Source organism: Phacochoerus africanus, chromosome 15 (genome assembly GCF_016906955.1).
Source record: "Phacochoerus africanus isolate WHEZ1 chromosome 15, ROS_Pafr_v1, whole genome shotgun sequence".
Lineage (NCBI taxonomy): Eukaryota > Metazoa > Chordata > Mammalia > Artiodactyla > Suidae > Phacochoerus > Phacochoerus africanus.
Genome location: NC_062558.1, coordinates 111,432,856 through 111,451,241, shown reverse-complemented (window position 1 = coordinate 111,451,241; position 18,386 = coordinate 111,432,856). Strand labels below are relative to the sequence as shown.

The following is an 18,386-nucleotide window of genomic DNA, read 5'->3' as shown; positions in this document are numbered from 1 at the left end:
CTACACCACAGCCACAGCAATGCCAGATATGAGCCATGTCTATGACTTACACCACAGCTCACGGCAACACCAGATCCTTAACCCACCGAGCGATGCCAGGGATCAAACCTGTGACCTCATGTATACTAGTCAGATTCATTTCCGCTGAGCCACGACGGGAACTCTGACCCTTTCTTATTCTTTTTGTGGATTTTTTTTTTTTTTCCTTTTTGGCGGCCCCGTGGCACGTGGTGTTCCCAGGCCAGGGGTCAGATCAGAGCCACAGTTGCAACCTACCCACAGCTGCCACACCAGATCCTTTAACCCACTGTGCCGGGCTAGAGGATCCAATCTCTGTCTTGGTGCTGTAGCAATACCACTGAACCCGTTGTGCCACGTGGAAACTGGATTTTTTATTTTTTTATTTTTTTGATTTTTTTTTTAAGTGCATCTTAAATCTGGGCCATTGAGATGTGGTCCTGTAGCTCTGCCTCAGGTCAAATTACCTTTTTTTTTTTTTTTAGCAGACAGTAGGTAAGGGCCAGAATGCCCTCAGTTCATATCCTAGCCCTGCTGCTATAAACTGTGATTTTTTTTTAACAAATTAAATTTTCTGTTTTGTTGAGAGTCAGTACCCTCATCTTTATATTAGTTATGAGGAAGGACTATATCAAACTAAAAGGATTTTGCACAGCAAAGAAAACTATCAACAAATGAAAAGACCACCTACTGAATGGGAGAAGATATTTGCAAATGATGTATCTGATAAGGGGTTAATATCCAAAATATACAAAGAACTCATACAACTCAACATCAGAAAAACAACTCTATTTAAAAATGAGCACAGAGAGAGTTTCCCCTGTGGTGCATTGGGTTAATAATCTGGCTTATCTCTGTGGCCTTGCTTGTTTGATCCCCGGCCTGGTGCGGTGGATTAATGATGCAGTGTTGCTGCAGCTCTGGCATAGGTCAGGGGTGTGGCTTGGATTTGGTCCCTGGCCTGGAACTTCCATATGCCTCGGGTGCAGCCGAAAAAGGGGGGGGGGGGGCAGAGTGGGAGTTTCATGTGTGCCTTAGTGGGTTAAGGATCTATCATTGTCATGGCTATGGCTCAGGGCCAATCCTTGGCCCAGGAACTTCCTCATGTTGAGGGTGTAGCTCAAAACGAAACAAAACAAAACAAAAAACATACAATGAGCTGTTACACCTGTTAGAATAGCTATGAAAGACAGCAAGTGTTGGTGAGGATGTGGAGGAAAGGGAGCCCTTATGTACCAGCAGCATGGGAATCTAAATTGGTGCAGCCAGTATGGAAAACAGTAAAAAGTTTCTTCAAAAAAATTCAAAATAGGACTACCATATGATTCAGTTATTCCACTCCTGGGTATTTATCTGAAGAAAGCTGTTTCAAAGAGGTATGTGTTGCAGTTCCTGTTTCAGCAGAAACAAGCCCAACTAGTATCCATAAGGATGCGGGTTTGATCCCTGGCCCTGCTCAATGGGTTTAGGATCTGGTGTTGCTGTGCGTGTGCCATAGTAGGCTGGCAGCTGTAGCTCCAATTTGAACCCTAGCCTAAGAATTTCCACATGCTGCACTTATGGCCCTAAAAATAAAAAAAAATAAAAAAAAATTATATGTGCTCCTGTGTTCATTGTAGCTTTATTTATTTATTATTATTTTTGTCTTTTTGCCTTTTCTTGAGCTGCTCCCATGGCATATGAAGGTTCCCAGGCTAGGGGTCGAATTGGAGCTGTAGCCACCGGCCTACACCAGAGCCACAGCAACTCGGGATCTGAGCTGTGTCTGCGACCTACACCACACCTCACGGCAACACCAGATCCTTAACCCACTGAGCAAGGGCAAGGATCGAACCCACAACCTCATGGTTCCTAGTTGGATTCGTTAACCACTGAGCCACGACGGGAACTCCATTGCTGCATTATTTATAATAGCTGTGGAAGCCCATCAATGGATGAATGGATGAAGGAAATGTGTATATATATATATATACACACACACACAAAGAAATACTACTCAGCCATAGAAAGAATGGAATCTTGCCATTTTTTTAAACATGGATCAACCTAGAGTGTATTATGTTAAACAAGTCAGAGAAAGACAAATACTTTATGATTTCACTTATATGTGGAATCTAAAAACAAACAGGTGGTTGCCAGAGGGGAGGGGTTAGGGGGAGAAAAGAAATAGGAGGAAGTTTAAGAAGTACCGACTTCCAGTTTGTAAAATAAGTGAGCCCAATAAATAAACTTCCGATCTCTCTGTGTTTTCCGTATGTATTCACTGTGGTTTCTACCAGTGAGAAAACATCTGTTATATTATTCCATCTCTCCTTATTGGTTAGGTACCAGCTACGCTCCTAGATCCAGGGTCACAGGTATGAGATGTACAGTGTGGGGAATATAGTTAATAACGTTGTGATATCTTTGTATGGTGATATATGGTGACTGGACTTAGCATGGCAATCACTTTGAAATGTGTAGAAATATTGAATCACCAAGTTGTGTAACAGGAGCTAACACAGAGTTGTAGGTTAATTATACTTCAAAAATAGACTCATAGAAAAAGAGATCAAGTTTGTGGTTACCAGAGGTGTGGGCGGGAGGAGGAGGAATTGGGTGAAAGCAGTCAAAGGTATAAATTTCCAGTTATAAGATAAATAAGTACTAGGGATATAACACACAATGTGATAAATATAATTAGCACTGCTATATGTTATATATGAAAAGTTCTTGAGTTATCTTCGTAAGGAAAAGTATTTTTTCTGTTTCTTTAATTTTGTATCAGTATGAGTTAGTGAGTATTCACTAAACTTACTGTGAAAATGACTTCATGATGTCAGAGTTCCCATCGTGGCTCAGTGGTTAACGGATCCGACTAGGAACCATGAGGTTTCGGGTTCGATCCCTGGCCTCACTCAGTGAGTTGAGGATCTTGGCGTGGCCGTGAGCTGTGATGTAGGTCTCAGACACCGCTCAGATCCCTCATTGCTGCTGCATAGGCGGTGGCCACACCTTGGATTGGACCCCTATCCTGGGAACCTCCACATGCGGCAGGTGTGGCCCTAGAAAAGGCAAAAAAAAAAAAAAAGACATGATGTATGCAAGTCAAATCATTAGGCTATATACCTTAAACTTATGCGTGCTCTATGTTGATTATATCTCAATAAAACTTGAAGAAATAAAATATGTGGAAATATAAAGGGAAAAATAAGCAAAAAAGATGGACTAGATAAAATGTCATATTTAAAATCCCTACTTTTAAACACCATATTTTAAAATTATCTCTTGAAGTTCCTGTCGTGGTGCAGCAGAAGCAAATCTGATAGTATCTATGAGGATGCAGGTTCAATCCCTGGCCTCACTCAGTGGGTTAAGGATCTAGCGTTGCCGTGAGGTATGGTGTAGGTTGCAGAAGCAGCTCAGATCCTGTGTTGCTGTGGTGTAGGCCGGCAGCTGTAGCTCTGATTGGACACCTAGCCTGGGAACTTCATTTGCCAAGGGTGTGGCCCTAAAAAAGCAAAATAGTAAATAAGTAAAACTACTCTCTTGCTTGGTAAGAATGTTAATTTCCATATTGCCTTCCTCAGGCATATTGAAAAATTTACATTCCAAGTTGCATCTTTTCTATTACTCACAGCTATAGGTCACTTTTTTTTTTTTCAATTCCAGAATGATTTTAAGAATCAAGTTAAAATGTATGAGGAAATAATTGTTTTTAAAGAAATGAGACAGTACTTTGATTTTTTAAAAGTACAGACTTTTTTAAAAGATATTTTATTTTTTAGGGCTGCATGTATGGAATATGGAGGTTCCCAAGCTAGGGGTCAAATTGGGGCTATAGCCGCCAGCCTACACCACAGCAATGCCAGATCCGAGCAGCATCTGTGACGACAGCTCATGGCAATGCTGGATCCTTACTTAACCCACTGAGCGAGGCCAGGGATAGAACCTGCATCCTCATGGATACTAGTCAGATTCGTTTCCACTGAGCCATGACGGGAACTCCAAAAGTACAGACTTCTTATTTGCTTGGCTTTGACTTCGATATAAGTACCTTTATATCTAAATGATAATTCTCAAGATACAGATCTATATTACAATGTCTTAAATACTTAATGTTTTCCTCCTTCTTTGGACCTTTCTTTCCAGGTTATGAAAGATGGAGGCCGGCTCAGTGGTTCGAGCCATCTTTGACTTCTGCCCTAGTGTCTCAGAAGAACTGCCGCTCTTTGTGGGAGATATTATTGAGGTGTTGGCAGTGGTGGATGAATTTTGGCTTCTAGGAAAGAAAGAGGATGTGACAGGTAAGAGGCTCATAATTCCTCACACACAAATGGACCACAGGCCCTCCCTTCTTTCCATATTAAAAGCAGAGGTTTAGTGGGAAGCCCAATAAATAAACTTCCGATCGTTCTGTGTTTTCCATGTGTGTTCACTGTAGTTTCTGCCAGTGAGACAACGTCTGTTATCATTATTCCATCTCTCCTTATTGGTTAGGTACCAGCTATGCTCCTAGATCCATGGTTGGCCTCATTTTATGAAAGCTGCCCTCTACCCTAGATTCAGTCACCTCCCATTTTCCATGCACCTGGTTTCCTTTCTTCTTTTCTTTTTTGGCCACGCTTGTGGCATGTGGAAGTTCCCAGACCAGGGATCAAACCCAAGCTGCAGTTGCAATCTGCACCGCAGCTGTGACAACACCACATCCTTCACTCAATGTGCCACAGAGGAATTTCCTCCGTCCTTTTTTTTTTTTTTTGGTCTTTTAGGGCTGCACCCACGGCATATGGACGTTCCCAGGCTAGGGGTAAAGGGGAGCTGTAGCTACCGGCCTACGCCACAGCAACTCTGGATCCTTAACCTATTGAGCGAGGTCAGGTATTGAACCCACATCCTCATGTATATTAGTTGGGCTCCTTACTGTTGAGCCACGACAGAAGTCCCTTTGTTCTATTCTTGAAAATATGTTAGCACCAGTTTAATGAATTCGCCAAGGGAAGCCTGGAAGTTTTCCTCCCACACTGTGCATCTGTGTTAAATCCTATTGTTAACTTACATAAATTTTTGTAAGTTGGGGCTGGAGTATTGTCATACAGTCCTTAGCCATGTAGTTGACACATCTGGGAGACAATAGGTTATATCCTAGTGGAAATGAGATTTCAGCTGAGATAAAATGGTGAGTAGGAGTGAGCAAGGCAGAGTGGTTCGGCACAGAGAATTGCTCATTCCAAGGCCCTGAAACAAGAAAGAACATGGAAGGAATGAGAAAAGTTCAGTCTCACATGAAGTACGGAGAGTTGAGGCAGCAGATGGCGTGAAGAGATGAGCAGCAGCTAGAAAACAGAGCATGCCCTGGTAAGCGTGGAAAACAGAATACTGTAAAAGTGCTTTAAGCACAGTCAGATTTGTATTTGAGCAAGCTTGCTGCTGCAGATTGAAGAATGATAGAAAGGGGCAAAGCCAAAGGCAGGGAGGCGGGATGGGAATTCATTACAGTAACCCGGGTGAGAGGTGCTGATGGCTTGAACCAAGGTGGTGAGTCTGGAGTTATGTGGACAGACACAAGAGCTATGTAGAGGGCGGAATCAGCTGAACTCTCGGATGCTTTCCAACGACAAGCCTGTCTGTCTACTCTTGCCAGTTAAAATCCTGCCCATCTTTAGACTCAACTATAGTCTTTTTTTAATAAAATGTTTCATTTTCTTCCTGACCATTTTCTACCTTCTCTGAATTGCCATAGCAGTTTATGTACCTGTGATGTGACATTGAGACTGAATTATTGGGGTTTTTTTTGTTTTTTTGTTTTTGTTTTGTTTTGTTTGTCTTTTTGTCATTTTCTTGGGCCGCTCCTGAGGCATATGGAGGTTCCCAGGCTAGGGGTCGAATCGGAGCTGTAGCCACTGGCCTACGCCATAGCCACATGGGATCCGAGCTGAGTCTGTGACCTACACCACAGCTCACAGCAACGCCGGATCTTTAACCCACTGAGCAAGGCCAGGGATTGAACCCTCAACCTCATGGTTCCTAGTCGGATTCGTTAACCACTGAGCCATGACGGGAACTCCTGAATTATTGTTTATGTCTGAATTAGATTTTATGTCTGAGCTGGATTTTATTTTATTTTTAGTTCTGCACCCACTGCATATGGAAATTCCCCAGTGAAGGGTTGAATTGGAGCTATAGCTGCTGGCCTGTGCCACAGCCACAGCAACTCAGGATCTAAGTTGCATCTGTGACATACACCACAGCTCATGGCAACACCAGGAGCTGAGCGAGGCCAGGGATTGAACCTGCATCCCCGTGGATACTGGTCAGTTTAGTTACTACTGAGCCACAATGGGAACTCCTGAATTGGATTTTAAGATTTTTCAGAGGCCAAGACTATCTTAGTTAATTTTCCCTCTGCACTGGGCCATTGATAGAGTGACACCCAATAAATGCTTATTGGATTGAATTTGCACTCTTTGTGTTCTGCATGCATCTAATTTTTGTGCACTGTATGTTTTGTACAATAGATTCTTCAGCTATGAGTACTCAGTGAGTTTTCAGCTCAGGATCTGTACGTGAGCTCAGAAAAAAAGGTTTTTTTGTTCTGGTACACAGACAAGAAAAAAGGAATCTCAGTATTGGAAATGTTTGCTTTTATTTTTAGGACAGTTCCCCAGCAGTTTTGTGGAAGTTGTCACCATTCCCAGTCTAAAAGAGGGAGAGAGACTGTTTGTCTGCATCTCTGAATTTACATCCCTAGAACTGAACAGCCTTCCCCTCCATCGAGGTAAGTTGATCATCTGGGTATAGACTGTTTAAAGTAAGACTAGAGAGTCTTCAATGATACCAAGATAGTGCTGACAGTAATCATGCCTTATATTTGTGTAATATTTTATAATTGCCAAAGTGTTCTCTCACAAATACAGTCTCATTTCATTCTCAGCATAGACCTGGGAGGTTGCAAAGTGGGGAGTATTAACTACATAGAAAAACTAATGAAAACGAGATTCAGAGGATGTTACCAGCAGTTAAGAAGTTTTGGCTTCAGAATGTGAAGTTATATCATCTGTTATTGTTTAAGTCCAGTATTCTCTTTCTGCTGCCCCAGGTGGTAGCTACACCTTAAACGACATAAAAATGGATACAACTCTGCTAATGTTACTGTCGATTAATGCACAGTAGTAGAGCAGGGATTGTGGTATGCAAATTAAGAGAGAGAGAGATCTAGTCGCTTATGATGGAGCAGGATAATGTGAGAGAAAAGAATGTATGCATCTCTGTGTAACTGGATCACCTTGCTGTACAGTAGAAAATTGACAGAACAGGGAGTTCCTGTCGTGGTGCAGTGGTTAACGAATCCGACTAGGAACCATGAGGTTGCGGGTTCGGTCCCTGCCCTTGCTCAGTGGGTTAAGGATCCGGCGTTGCCGTGAGCTGTGGTGTAGGTTGCAGACGCGGCTCGGATCCCATGTTGCTGTGGCTCTGGCGTAGGCTCCAATTGGACCCCTAGCCTGGGAACCTCCATATGCCATGGGAGCGGCCCAAGAAATAGCAAAAAGACAAAAAAAAAAAAAAGAAAGAAAAGAAAATTGACAGAACACTGTAAACCAGGTATAATGGAAAAAATAAAAATCATTATAAAAAAAGAAATAAACATTATAAAAACTAAAAAAAAAAAGAGCGAGAGAGAGATGCAAAACAGCCTCAGGGATATTCAGCTATTGGGTAATTTCTTAAAGTTCTCGTCAGAACCACTTTAAAAGGAAGGTGGTTTAAAACCGATGGTCATAAACCATATTTGATGATATTCCAAGTATTTCTCACCTCTTACAGTCTAATAGACATATGAACATCTAAAGAGTGACTGTAAACCGCTTTCATCATGTGTACTTAAGTCCGTACATTCTGCATAAGCACAGAAGCCAGTAGTGTTCCACAAACCAAGGCTTTTTATGATCAGTACAATTTTGTGATGGCTCAGAACAGTCATCAAAATTATATAATTTTGGGGTATGTTATTAATATTGTTACTCTCGAGTATGGCACTGAAGGAGTCGAATAATAGTTTCTCATTATTAGTGGTTTTATCTTATTCCCTTCTGTGATACTTTGCTGCCAAAAAACCCTACTATTCAGCTCCCTTTCCTTCTATGCCTTTCACATCTCTTTTAGCTCTGTATGTCTTACAATTTGCACATATAGCCTTTGAGGATGGGGAGTCAGGTGTATCTACACAATTTGTCTTTTTCTGGGAAGTTTAGCATGAGACACAGAAATTATTTTAACTCCTCTTGTTTTCTGTACATGGCAGATATTAAGTTTACTAGTTAGAAACAAAATCACTTAAAGAATGAAAGTATTGTTTTACACTACACATGGTTTCTAAGACTTGAATCTGGGCTTCCCCCGGTTTTCAAGTCTAGTGCTTAGAATGGCCCTTCTACTCCTTAGACCAAAAATAGCTTTTTTCCATTAGATCAGTGTCTCCACTCATGAGTATGTGTTATTTCTGACCTCTAGTACTTTGAATCTAGTGCTCTGTTGTTTCTTTACCTTTCCTTTGGACCTTGAGTGTAGCAGTGAAGCTTCTCCTCTTCTTTTATTTAATATATGTCAGGAGGAGGTTTGGAAACCTTAAGCGCATGTGGGATAATGTTTGAGGTCTGTTTTGTTTTACCATGCTGCCTTTAATTGCTATTTGCTTACCTTTGTTAAAAACCACGGAGATCGGAGATCCCGTCGTGGCGCAGCAAAAATGAATCCGACTAGGAACCATGAGGTTGATGGTTTGATCCCTGGCCTCACTCAGTGGGTTGCCATGAGCTGTGGCGTAGGTCGCAGATGCGGCTCGGATCTTGTGTGGCTGTGGCACAGGCTGGCAGCTATAGCTCTGATTAGACCCCTCGTCTGGGAACTTCCATATGCTATGCATGTAGCCCTAAAAGGCAAAAAAAAAAAAAAGGAAATCAATAGGAGAAAAATGATATATTTTAACTGTAAAATTATATTATTAAAAATACATGCATATTTAAAGAAGGCAGTATAGTTGAGGGGATAAGAATTCTCATGTCCTAGACTTAAATACAGCTTCACAACTCAATAGCTGTGACTTTGGACTAATTAAGGTCTTGTTGGCCTCAGTTTCCTTGTCTACAAATGAGTATAATACCCGCTTCAAGGTTGTGAGGGTTAAGGAGCTTATACATGTAAAGCATCTGGCACAGGGTAAGCACTCAGTAAAGATTAGCTATTTTTATTGTTATTCATCTGGGTCCCTGGGATTCGTAGATGTGTTTCGGGGGAACTTGTTTCCTGATGATTATGGGACGTTTTGTCTGTGTACCTTTTTCCTGGGAGATTCTCTCTGGCATGGGAATCGCCACGGTTCTTCCAGCAGGTGTCACCCTGTCTCCTTTTCCCCCCAAAGCTTTCCATTTGTTTCGGCCTGTTCTATTTAAACTCAGAACAAGTGTGTCCAAGGATCAATGTAGGTGCTGTCCTAAAAAATAAGGGAGGGGGGAGAGAAAAAAAGCAAAAAAAAGAATCCAAAAATGAGAGTATGGCAAGGAAAAGAGACAGAAGAGAGAAAAAAATTAGTGGGCGTGATGAAATATTAAGAATAGTTGCCTTACACAACACAGAATGCTTATCCCTTGCCAATAACCGTTTGCTTCTAGGCTACCTCCCCATCCCCAAGAAGACTAGTGAAAATTAAATGGATCAATTTATTTTTACATAAATTGGTAAATAATTATCAATTAAATGATAAGATAAGTGGTAATTATCACTTGCATCATAAATTTGCAAGTGTATGAGCTGTCAGGATTAGTTAGGGTTCTGATATGGCTCGTGCGGAAACCCAGGTTAAGAGTGTGTTCAGTCTGCATAGAGCAGAGTCCCTGGGCATTGGGATTCAGTGAGGGACCTAAGAGCAGAGTCACACTACTTATATTCAGATTTTAAGACTTTCATTCTTTCTTGTCAATCTTCATCTTAATGCATTTCTTTTTTTTTTCTTTTGTGTTTTGTCATTTTAGGGCCACACCCTCGGCACATGGAGGTTCCCAGGCTAGGGGTCACACCGGAGCTGCAGCTGCCAGCCTACGCCACAGCCACAGTAACGCAGGATCCAAGCTGCATTTGTAACCTACACCACAGCTCATGGCAACACTGGATCCTTAACCCACTGAGCAAGGCCAGGGATCGAACCTGCCTCCTCATGGTTGCTAGTTGGGTTTGGAACCGCTGAGCCATGACAGGGAACCCCCCTTAATGCATTTCTTATTGAATGAGAAAAAGCTAACAGGAAGAAACAAGGGCTGCGGCAGCTGAGACTAATCATGCGTGAGCAGAAGGCCCAGGCCGACCCTCAGAATCCCCACACTTCCTATTTTTCTGTTCTCAGAATCTGGTCAGTCTGTTCTGGGAGTTCCTCATATTGTGATTTCTGAAGTCTAGAAATGACCTAAGTAGCCTCTATTACTGAGGAATCACCTAGGATGACCAAGGAATGCAAAAAACTCAGTAACAGGGCTATAATAAGAGTGTTCGACAAAATTATCTCTAAACTGCTTTTTGGGGTCTAAACTGTGATTGTAAAAAAAAAATTTTTTTAACCTTTATTATATAGAAACAAACAACAGAATGCCAGTCTGCCAGGTAATAAAGTTTATCAAAATAGTCACCCTGCCGAAAATAGAAAAACAAGTCCTATTATAAGGGCTTCATGGGGATTTGTCAAAACAGGAAAATATTGTAATTCTGTAGCTTTAAGAAAGCCAGCTAAAAAAAAAAAAAAAAAAGCCAGCTCATTTCAGGGCCAGTAGAGTGGGAGTTACGGCACACTCTTGTTCTTACTCACCAAAAGGCCTGTTGTGTCTCAACAGTAGCCACATCTCCACTGAGTTCCCTCTGTGGTCCTGATGGAATTACCTTAGAACTAGTGGAGAAAACAGTCACTTGTAATTCTCAGGCCCCCAAGCTCTGACCAGTGGCTATTGGATCAGAAGTTAAAGGAAAATAGGGAGTTCCCATTGTGGCTCAGTGGAAACGAATCTTACTGGTGTCCATGAGGTTGCAGGTTCAATCCCTCACCTTGCTCAGTAGGTTGGGGATCCAGTGTTGCCATGAGCTGTGGTGTCGGTCGAAGACGTGGCTCAGATCTGGTGTGGCTGTGGCTATGGCTTTGGTGTAGGCCGGCAGCTACAGCTCTGTTTCGATCCCTTGCCTGGGAACTTCCATATGCCACAATGTGGCCCTAAAAAAAAAGGCTAAAAAATTTTTAAAAGCTCATTTAATGTTAATAATATAAATAATGTTTTATGGAAAATAGTTTCCTAACCCAAAAAAAATTTAGTGAGAAGAGTTCTATTACTTTACATTTTGACAAATGTCCTTAATGTTTGGTGTAATTTAAAAAAATCTAGATTCATTTCTTTGAATCTGTGTTACATCTACCACAGTACATTGTTTTGGCTGAAGTGTATGAAGCAAATATGTCAGTTTTGACCTCACAGACCCTCTGAAAGGATCTCAGGGACCCATCCCCAGGGTTCCACAGACTGCATGTTAAAACCCACTGTCATAATGGAATGTTTGCCATATTGTCACTAAATTGTCAAAAAGTGCCCATGCCCTTAAAACTCTAGGTTTAGAGTTCCCTGAATGCAATGAATGTGTAGGATGAGTTGCACTGCTAGTTATACTAATATCCCGCTGGGGTCATGACCGAGGTCATTATCTTTGTTCCTCTTCTCTTTCTTTAGGTGACCTGGTGATTCTCGATGGCCCTCCCACTAGCGGCTGGCTGCAGGGCCGGAGCTGCTGGGGTGCCCGGGGCTTCTTCCCATCCTCGTGTGTCAGGGAGCTCTGCCTCTCCTCACAGAGTCGGCAGTGGCACTCCCAGAGCGCCCTTCTCCAGATTCCTGAATATTCAATGGGACAAGCCCGGGCGCTGATGGGGCTTTCTGCCCAGCTGGACGAGGAGCTGGACTTCAGAGAAGGGGATGTGATTACCATCATTGGAGTTCCCGAACCCGGCTGGTTTGAAGGGGAGCTAGAGGGTCGAAGAGGCATTTTTCCAGAAGGCTTTGTAGAGCTTCTGGGGCCCCTGAGGACTGTGGATGAGTCGATAAGTCCTGGAAACTGCGATGACCGCTTTTCTAACGGTGAAGCAGATACCCCTGTGGGAGAAGAGGAGAGAGAGCTGGAAGAGGACAGCCAGCAGCCGGGTACCTACGGAATCGCCCTCTACAGATTCCAAGCCCTGGAGCCCAATGAGCTGGATTTTGAAGTCGGCGATAAAATCCGAATCCTGGGGACCCTGGAAGATGGCTGGCTAGAAGGGTCACTGAAGGGCAGGACAGGCATCTTTCCGTACCGTTTCGTAAAGTTATGTCCTCAGACCGGGGCGGAGGAGTCCGTGGATCTGCCACGGGACAGCAGCCTCACCAAGATCCCTGACACGTCTTTGGATCTTTCGGAGAACTCCTTCGAAGCAGAGGAGGAAAAACATGACTCTCACGAGTATGATGTGGAGAAGTCCAACTGTGTTATTTCTGAAACACCCACGTCCCCCTTGGAGCATCTGACTTCTGAGTATGAAGAAGACAAAAACTCTCACTGGGATGCTGGCACCATGGGAGGGCCGCCGAGAAGCCCAGGCATGGGGCCTGAACAGCCTCTTGCCAGAGATGCGTCCACGCCAGAACCTTCCGAGGTCATCAATGGTGTTGCATCCCAACCTCCAGTCCCTTTCCATCATCCCCAGTTGCAGAAAAGCCAGGATTACTCTACAGCAGGAGGGAGCTACCCAAGCCCAGACCAGTATTCTGACCCTCTTCCTCTAGAAGCAAGGACGAGGGACTACTCCAGCCTACCTCCCAGAAGAACACACTACCAGCCGAGAACCCCTCAGAGGCCAGGGCCGCCTCTTCACAGCGCCTCTTCCCTTCCAGCCTCCAGGGGAGCCCGACCCAGCCAGGTGAGCCCTTGGCCCCAGGGCATGGCAAGGTGTGTGAAAAAGCACCGCACACCCAGAGAAAATGCTTCCAGCCTTTGCTCTGCATCAGAGAGATCAGAACTAAAGCCCAGTCCACAAGGCAAGGTGCCCATCCCAGAAGCAGCAGCACTTCCACAAGGAGACGGCAGCACGGACCTTGATTCTAAGTTAACGCAGCAGCTGATAGAGTTTGAGAAGAGCTTGTCAGGGCCCAGCACAGAACCAGATAAAATTTTGCGCCACTTTTCAATTATGGATTTTAACTCTGAGAAGGATATTTTCCGAGGTTCCTCCAAGCTAGTCACCCAGCATGAGCTGCCCGAGAGGAGGAAGGCTCTAAGGCCACCGCCACCCCGTCCCTGTACTCCAGCACCCACTCCTGCCCATTTGCTGGGGGACCAGAACCTGAGACCGGAACCCCCCTTGGCAATGCGACCCTCTCGCCCAGCTCCCCTGCCTCCCTCAGCCCAGCAGAGAACGACTGCAGGAGCCACCAAGCTCCTAACTTGTAACCGACCTGCCTGGGAGCCCAAAGAAAAGGAGCACCCTGAGAACATGGAAAAGACTCTGGACCAGACTTCCCAGTGTCCCTTAGTCTTGGTGAAGATTCAGGAAATGGAGCAGGATTTGGATATGTGCCTCAGGGCTCAGGAAGAGCTGAACTTGCTGCTGGAGGAGAAGCAAGAGGAATCACTAAGGGCAGAGACCCTTGAAAATCTTAAGCTGTGTGAGAGTAACATTGAGAGTTTGAATCTGGAGCTCCAGCAGCTTAGAGGTAAGTGATGAGGAGATAGTGTATACTTTCTTCTAGAAACCCACAAGTCCAATTAACAGCTGACCCAGGTTTTTGAAGGATATGTTACTATCTTTGATGGACAGTTAGGAATGATTTGCTTTTCATGACCTGGTTTCTTATTCTGCCACCACAGTTAGAATGCCAGATACCTTGATGGTTTCAGAGTGCCTGGAAAGGAATCCTAAGGGAACTTTGGCCCAGTGCTGCATACCCAAAGCCATTGCAAGCCACGGATTCTCTATTACTGCAAGTTTTGAGATATAATTGTAAATTATTCATGTATTAGATAAACAGGTGGCAGAACAAAAGTCTCCCAAATTCCAGGTAGCAGGAATTTCTCAATAATGATACTTTTTAGAATTAGTGGGATTCCACAGAAATGTTACGCTTTTTATGTTGTGCTATACGGAGTAATGGGCTGGAACTAAAGGATGAAATTGGTAGTTTGTTTTTTAATTCAACTGACCTTTTTCGGGACTAATTTAGTAATTCATCTGGTGTTCTTACTATTTTTTTTTTTAATTCAAAAAGTTTAATGTGGAGTTCTTGTGGCTCAGTGGTTAAGAAACCTGACTAGTAACCGTGAGGTTGTGGGTTCGGTCCCTGGCCTCGCTCAGTGGGTTAAGGATCTGGCATTGCCAGCAGACGCGGCTCGGATCTCGAGTTGCTGTGGCTGTGGTGTAGGCCAGCAGCTGTAGCTCCGATTCGACGCCTAGCTTGGGAACCTCCACATGCCGTGGGTGCGGCCCTGGAAAAGACAAAAAGACAAAAAAAAAAGTTTAATGCTATGGAAGACTTACTGTAGGTAGGTGTAGTCTTAATTAGTAAGACTTTCCTTTATTCGAATTCACTGAACACGTGTTGGCTGCGTTAATATTGATTTGATTGATTTTCAATAGGCGAATTATTTGTATCAATTACTAATATAATGAAATTATTTATTCCCTGCAATTACTGGAAGTACCCCTTGAGGTCATCTTTTTCTATCTTCCTGAAAATTATATCCAACAATATAAACAGGGACCAGTTTTCATAGGGTTACTTGAGATGCTCCCTCTCAGGCTTGAAGTCATAAGAATGTCCTCCAAATAAAAGATAACTCTCAGAGTTCCCGTCGTGGCTCAGTGGTAACAAACCCGACTAGTATCCATGGGGATGTGGGCTGGATCCCTGGCCTCAGTCAGTGGCTTAAGGATCCAGTGTTGCAATGAGCCATGGTGTATGTAGGTCACAGATGAGGCTTGGATTTGGTATGGCTATGGCTATGTTGTAGCCTGGCAGCTACAGCTCTGATTCGACCCCTAGCCTGGGAACTCCATATGCCATGGGATATATATATATGCAGTCCTCACCCTTTTCTGGGGGGCCATGCCTATGGCATATGGAAGTTCTCTGGCCAGAGATCAAACCCGCACCACAGCAGTAACCCAGGCCAGGCCGCTGCTGTGACAACACCTGATCCTTAACCTGTAAGCAGTCCCTTGAAAGAAGTAGAAATGAATCAATTTGAGCACCAGGCTTTACCCCTCTAATCCAGTTCCAACCTTGAAATTTAAGGCATAAGATTTAAAAAACTTTCGATACAGCATGTACCTAATTCTGATTAATATTATATGTAGTTGTTATATGCCTCTCAATGAAAATGTTAAGCCTCATGAGAACACGATACTGTGTGTTTGTCGGTGCATTTTACAGGTAGTAAACTCATTAAATTTACTGGTATGTTTTACAGGTAGTAAACTCATTAAATACTTAATGAATTGAATTTAGTTTAACTGAATGAAATTGAAGTTTCTGCCCTACCTTCCAGAGCTTTCATAGATCTCCTGCCTCTATCATTACTTTCAACTTGGAATGCTGGGGCTCTGGGGCCTGTCGGTACTGAGATGCTGGTCCCCATGTCAGACACAGTTAGTGATAGCAAAATAGTCCAGTGCTGGGCCAGATCCAAAATTAGGTTGTTGGTTTTTTGTTTTTTTTTTTTTAAGAACCGCAGCCGTGGCACATGGATGTTCCCAGGCTGGAGCTCAAATCTGAGCTACAGCTGCCAGCCTCACCACAGCCACAGCAACTCAGGATCCAAGCTGCATCTTCAACCTACACCACAGCTTGTGGCAATGCCGGATCCTTAACCCACTGAGAGAGGCCAGGGTTCAGATCAAACCCGCATCCTCGTGGATACTAGTCGGGTTTGTTAACCGCTGAGCCATGAAGGGAACTCCCCAAATTAGGTTCTTTATTGTAGCTATTGCTCCTCTTCCTTCTCCTTTTTCTTCTTCTTCTTCTTTTTTTTTTTAATAAGAAAATGGGAAAATACCTAGCTGTGTTTATCACATGGTAGGCATTTAGTAGGAGTTTGAAAAATTAGAAGAAAATATAATTAGGAAGCACTTCTAATTGTAAGCCTTAAGTATAAGAAGAAAGTGTATGGCTTTATTTATTTGAACTCTAGTCATTTGGGGGGCTCTGGTTTGTGCTTTGTGGTTTTAGAGCAGGATATACCTGACTGTATTGTTTATATTCAACTCCATCTTTTTTTTGGCCGCTCCGAGGCACATGGAGCTCCCGGGCCAGGGACTGATCAGATCTGAGCTGCAATTGCAACTTCCACCGCACCTGTGGCCACGCAGGATCCTTAACCCACTGTGCCAGACTGGGGATTGAACCTGCATCCCATTGTGACACGGTGGGAACGCCATCATTCAACTCCACCTTTCTCAGATGAGTGTGAATCTAGTTGGATCAACAAGGAATACATTCGGTGGAATTAAGTATGGGCTGGTATAAAGATCTCCATGATGGCCACACTTAAGTATATGTAGCCTTTGTAGTATTCTTCATATCACTCCTTCTTAAGACTCTGGAATTATGAAATCATGAGGATTCATTTCCTAGAAGCTCTGTTTTGTTTTGTTTTTCAAATCTGACATGTTACCTTTTATAGTTTCCTATTTCCTGCAGGTCTCTTGCTTCTTTTTTATTTTCTTTACATATGGTAAGAATAGTTGTTGGGAAGTCTGCCTATGATAGTTTCAAGATACTAAGTTTTTTAAGATCTTAAGTCTTCATGGGACAGTTTTTGATGTTGCACGGTGCTCGTTCGTGTGGTCTAGACTCCTTGTGTATCTGGTTATCTTTCACTGGGTGCTAGCCATAGTATTTGGGAAATATTAAGATCTGAGATGAAGGCATCTAACTCCAGAGAGGATTTGCATTTCCTTCTGCCAGTTGTTTGTGGTCAGCTGGTGTTTCCAAATTCCTGAAAGATAGTAATCTTTGCGATTCAGGAACAAGAAATTGGAATTTCTGGTGATTCCTAAAATTATAAATGATTCTGTCTTATAAAAATAGACTCTTGGGAGTTCCTGATGTGGTTCAGTGGGTTAAGAACTTGACTACTATCCATGAGATGTGGGTTTGATGCCTGGCCTCACTCAGTGGGTTAAGGATCCAGTTTTGCCATGAGCTTTGGTGTAGGTCAGAGACAAGGCTTGGATCCTACGTTGCTGTGGCTGTGGTGTAGGCCAGCAGCTGCAGCTCCAATTCGACCCCTAGTCTGGGAACTTTCATATGATGCAGGTACTTTCCTAAAAAGAAAAAACAAAAAATTAACTATAAAATAATACCATAAATATTTAGTATTTAAAAACGATTCTTAGAACAAAATTTTAAATGCAGAAAGGATTAGTTGCCATATCTGGTGGCATTGATCTTTTCTTTGTGACTAATATTCCAGACAAGAAAAGTTTCCGTTTTGCATTGATGTTGGTTGAATTAAGTGTATCCAAAAGCATTTTCAGGTGAAGCCATTAAGATGCATGTTGCTTAACTAAGCTCATTTTCTCTTTTCTTTCTTTTTTTTTTTTTAACTTTATTGAAGTGTAGCTGATTACTCTCTCTTTTTTTTTTTTTTTTTTGTCTTTTTAGGGCTGAACCTTTGGCATATGGAAGTTCTCAGGCAAGGGGTTGAATCAGAGCTGCCTGCTGGCTTATGCCACAGCCACAGCAACATGGAATTCGAGCCACATCTGCCACCTACACCACAGCTCACGGCAACGCCGGATCGTTAACCCACTGAGCGAGGCCAGGGATGGAAACTGTGTCCTCGTGGATCCGAGTTGAGTTTGTTACTGCTGAGCCACAACGGGAACTCCAGATACATTTTTTTTTTTTTTTGGTCTTTTTGCTATTTCTTGGGCCGCTCCCGCGGCATATGGAGGTTCCCAGGCTAGGGGTCGAATCGGAGCTGTAGTCTCCGGCCTACGCCAGAGCCACAGCAACTCGGGATCCGAGCCGCATCTGCAACCTACACCACAGCTCACGGCAACGCCGGATCGTTAACCCACTGAGCAAGGGCAGGGACCAAACCCGAAACCTCATGGTTCCTAGTCGGATTCGTTAACCACTGCGCCACTATGGGAACTCCAGATACATTATTTTTTAAAAAATATTTTTGGAGTTCCCATGGTGGCTCAGTGGGTTAAGAACCTGACTAGTATCCATGAGGATGCAGGTTTGATCCCTGGCCTCGATCATTAGGTTAAAGGATCCAGCATTGCTGCGAGCTGCAGTATAGGTCACAGACACGACTTGGATCCAGTG

General features: G+C 43.4%; 1 protein-coding gene across 1 annotated transcript in view; it reads left to right on the top strand.

The window, feature by feature from the left end:
* DNMBP (dynamin binding protein) overlaps positions 1-18,386 on the top strand; it is a 125,595-nt gene that overhangs the window by 37,738 nt on the left and 69,471 nt on the right. Inside the window, exons 2-4 of the mRNA XM_047760121.1 lie at positions 4,150-4,304; positions 6,653-6,775; positions 11,754-13,763. Coding sequence (XP_047616077.1) covers positions 4,160-4,304; positions 6,653-6,775; positions 11,754-13,763 — 2,278 coding nt within the window. The 5' untranslated portion in view covers positions 4,150-4,159. The remainder of the gene's footprint in view (positions 1-4,149; positions 4,305-6,652; positions 6,776-11,753; positions 13,764-18,386) is intronic.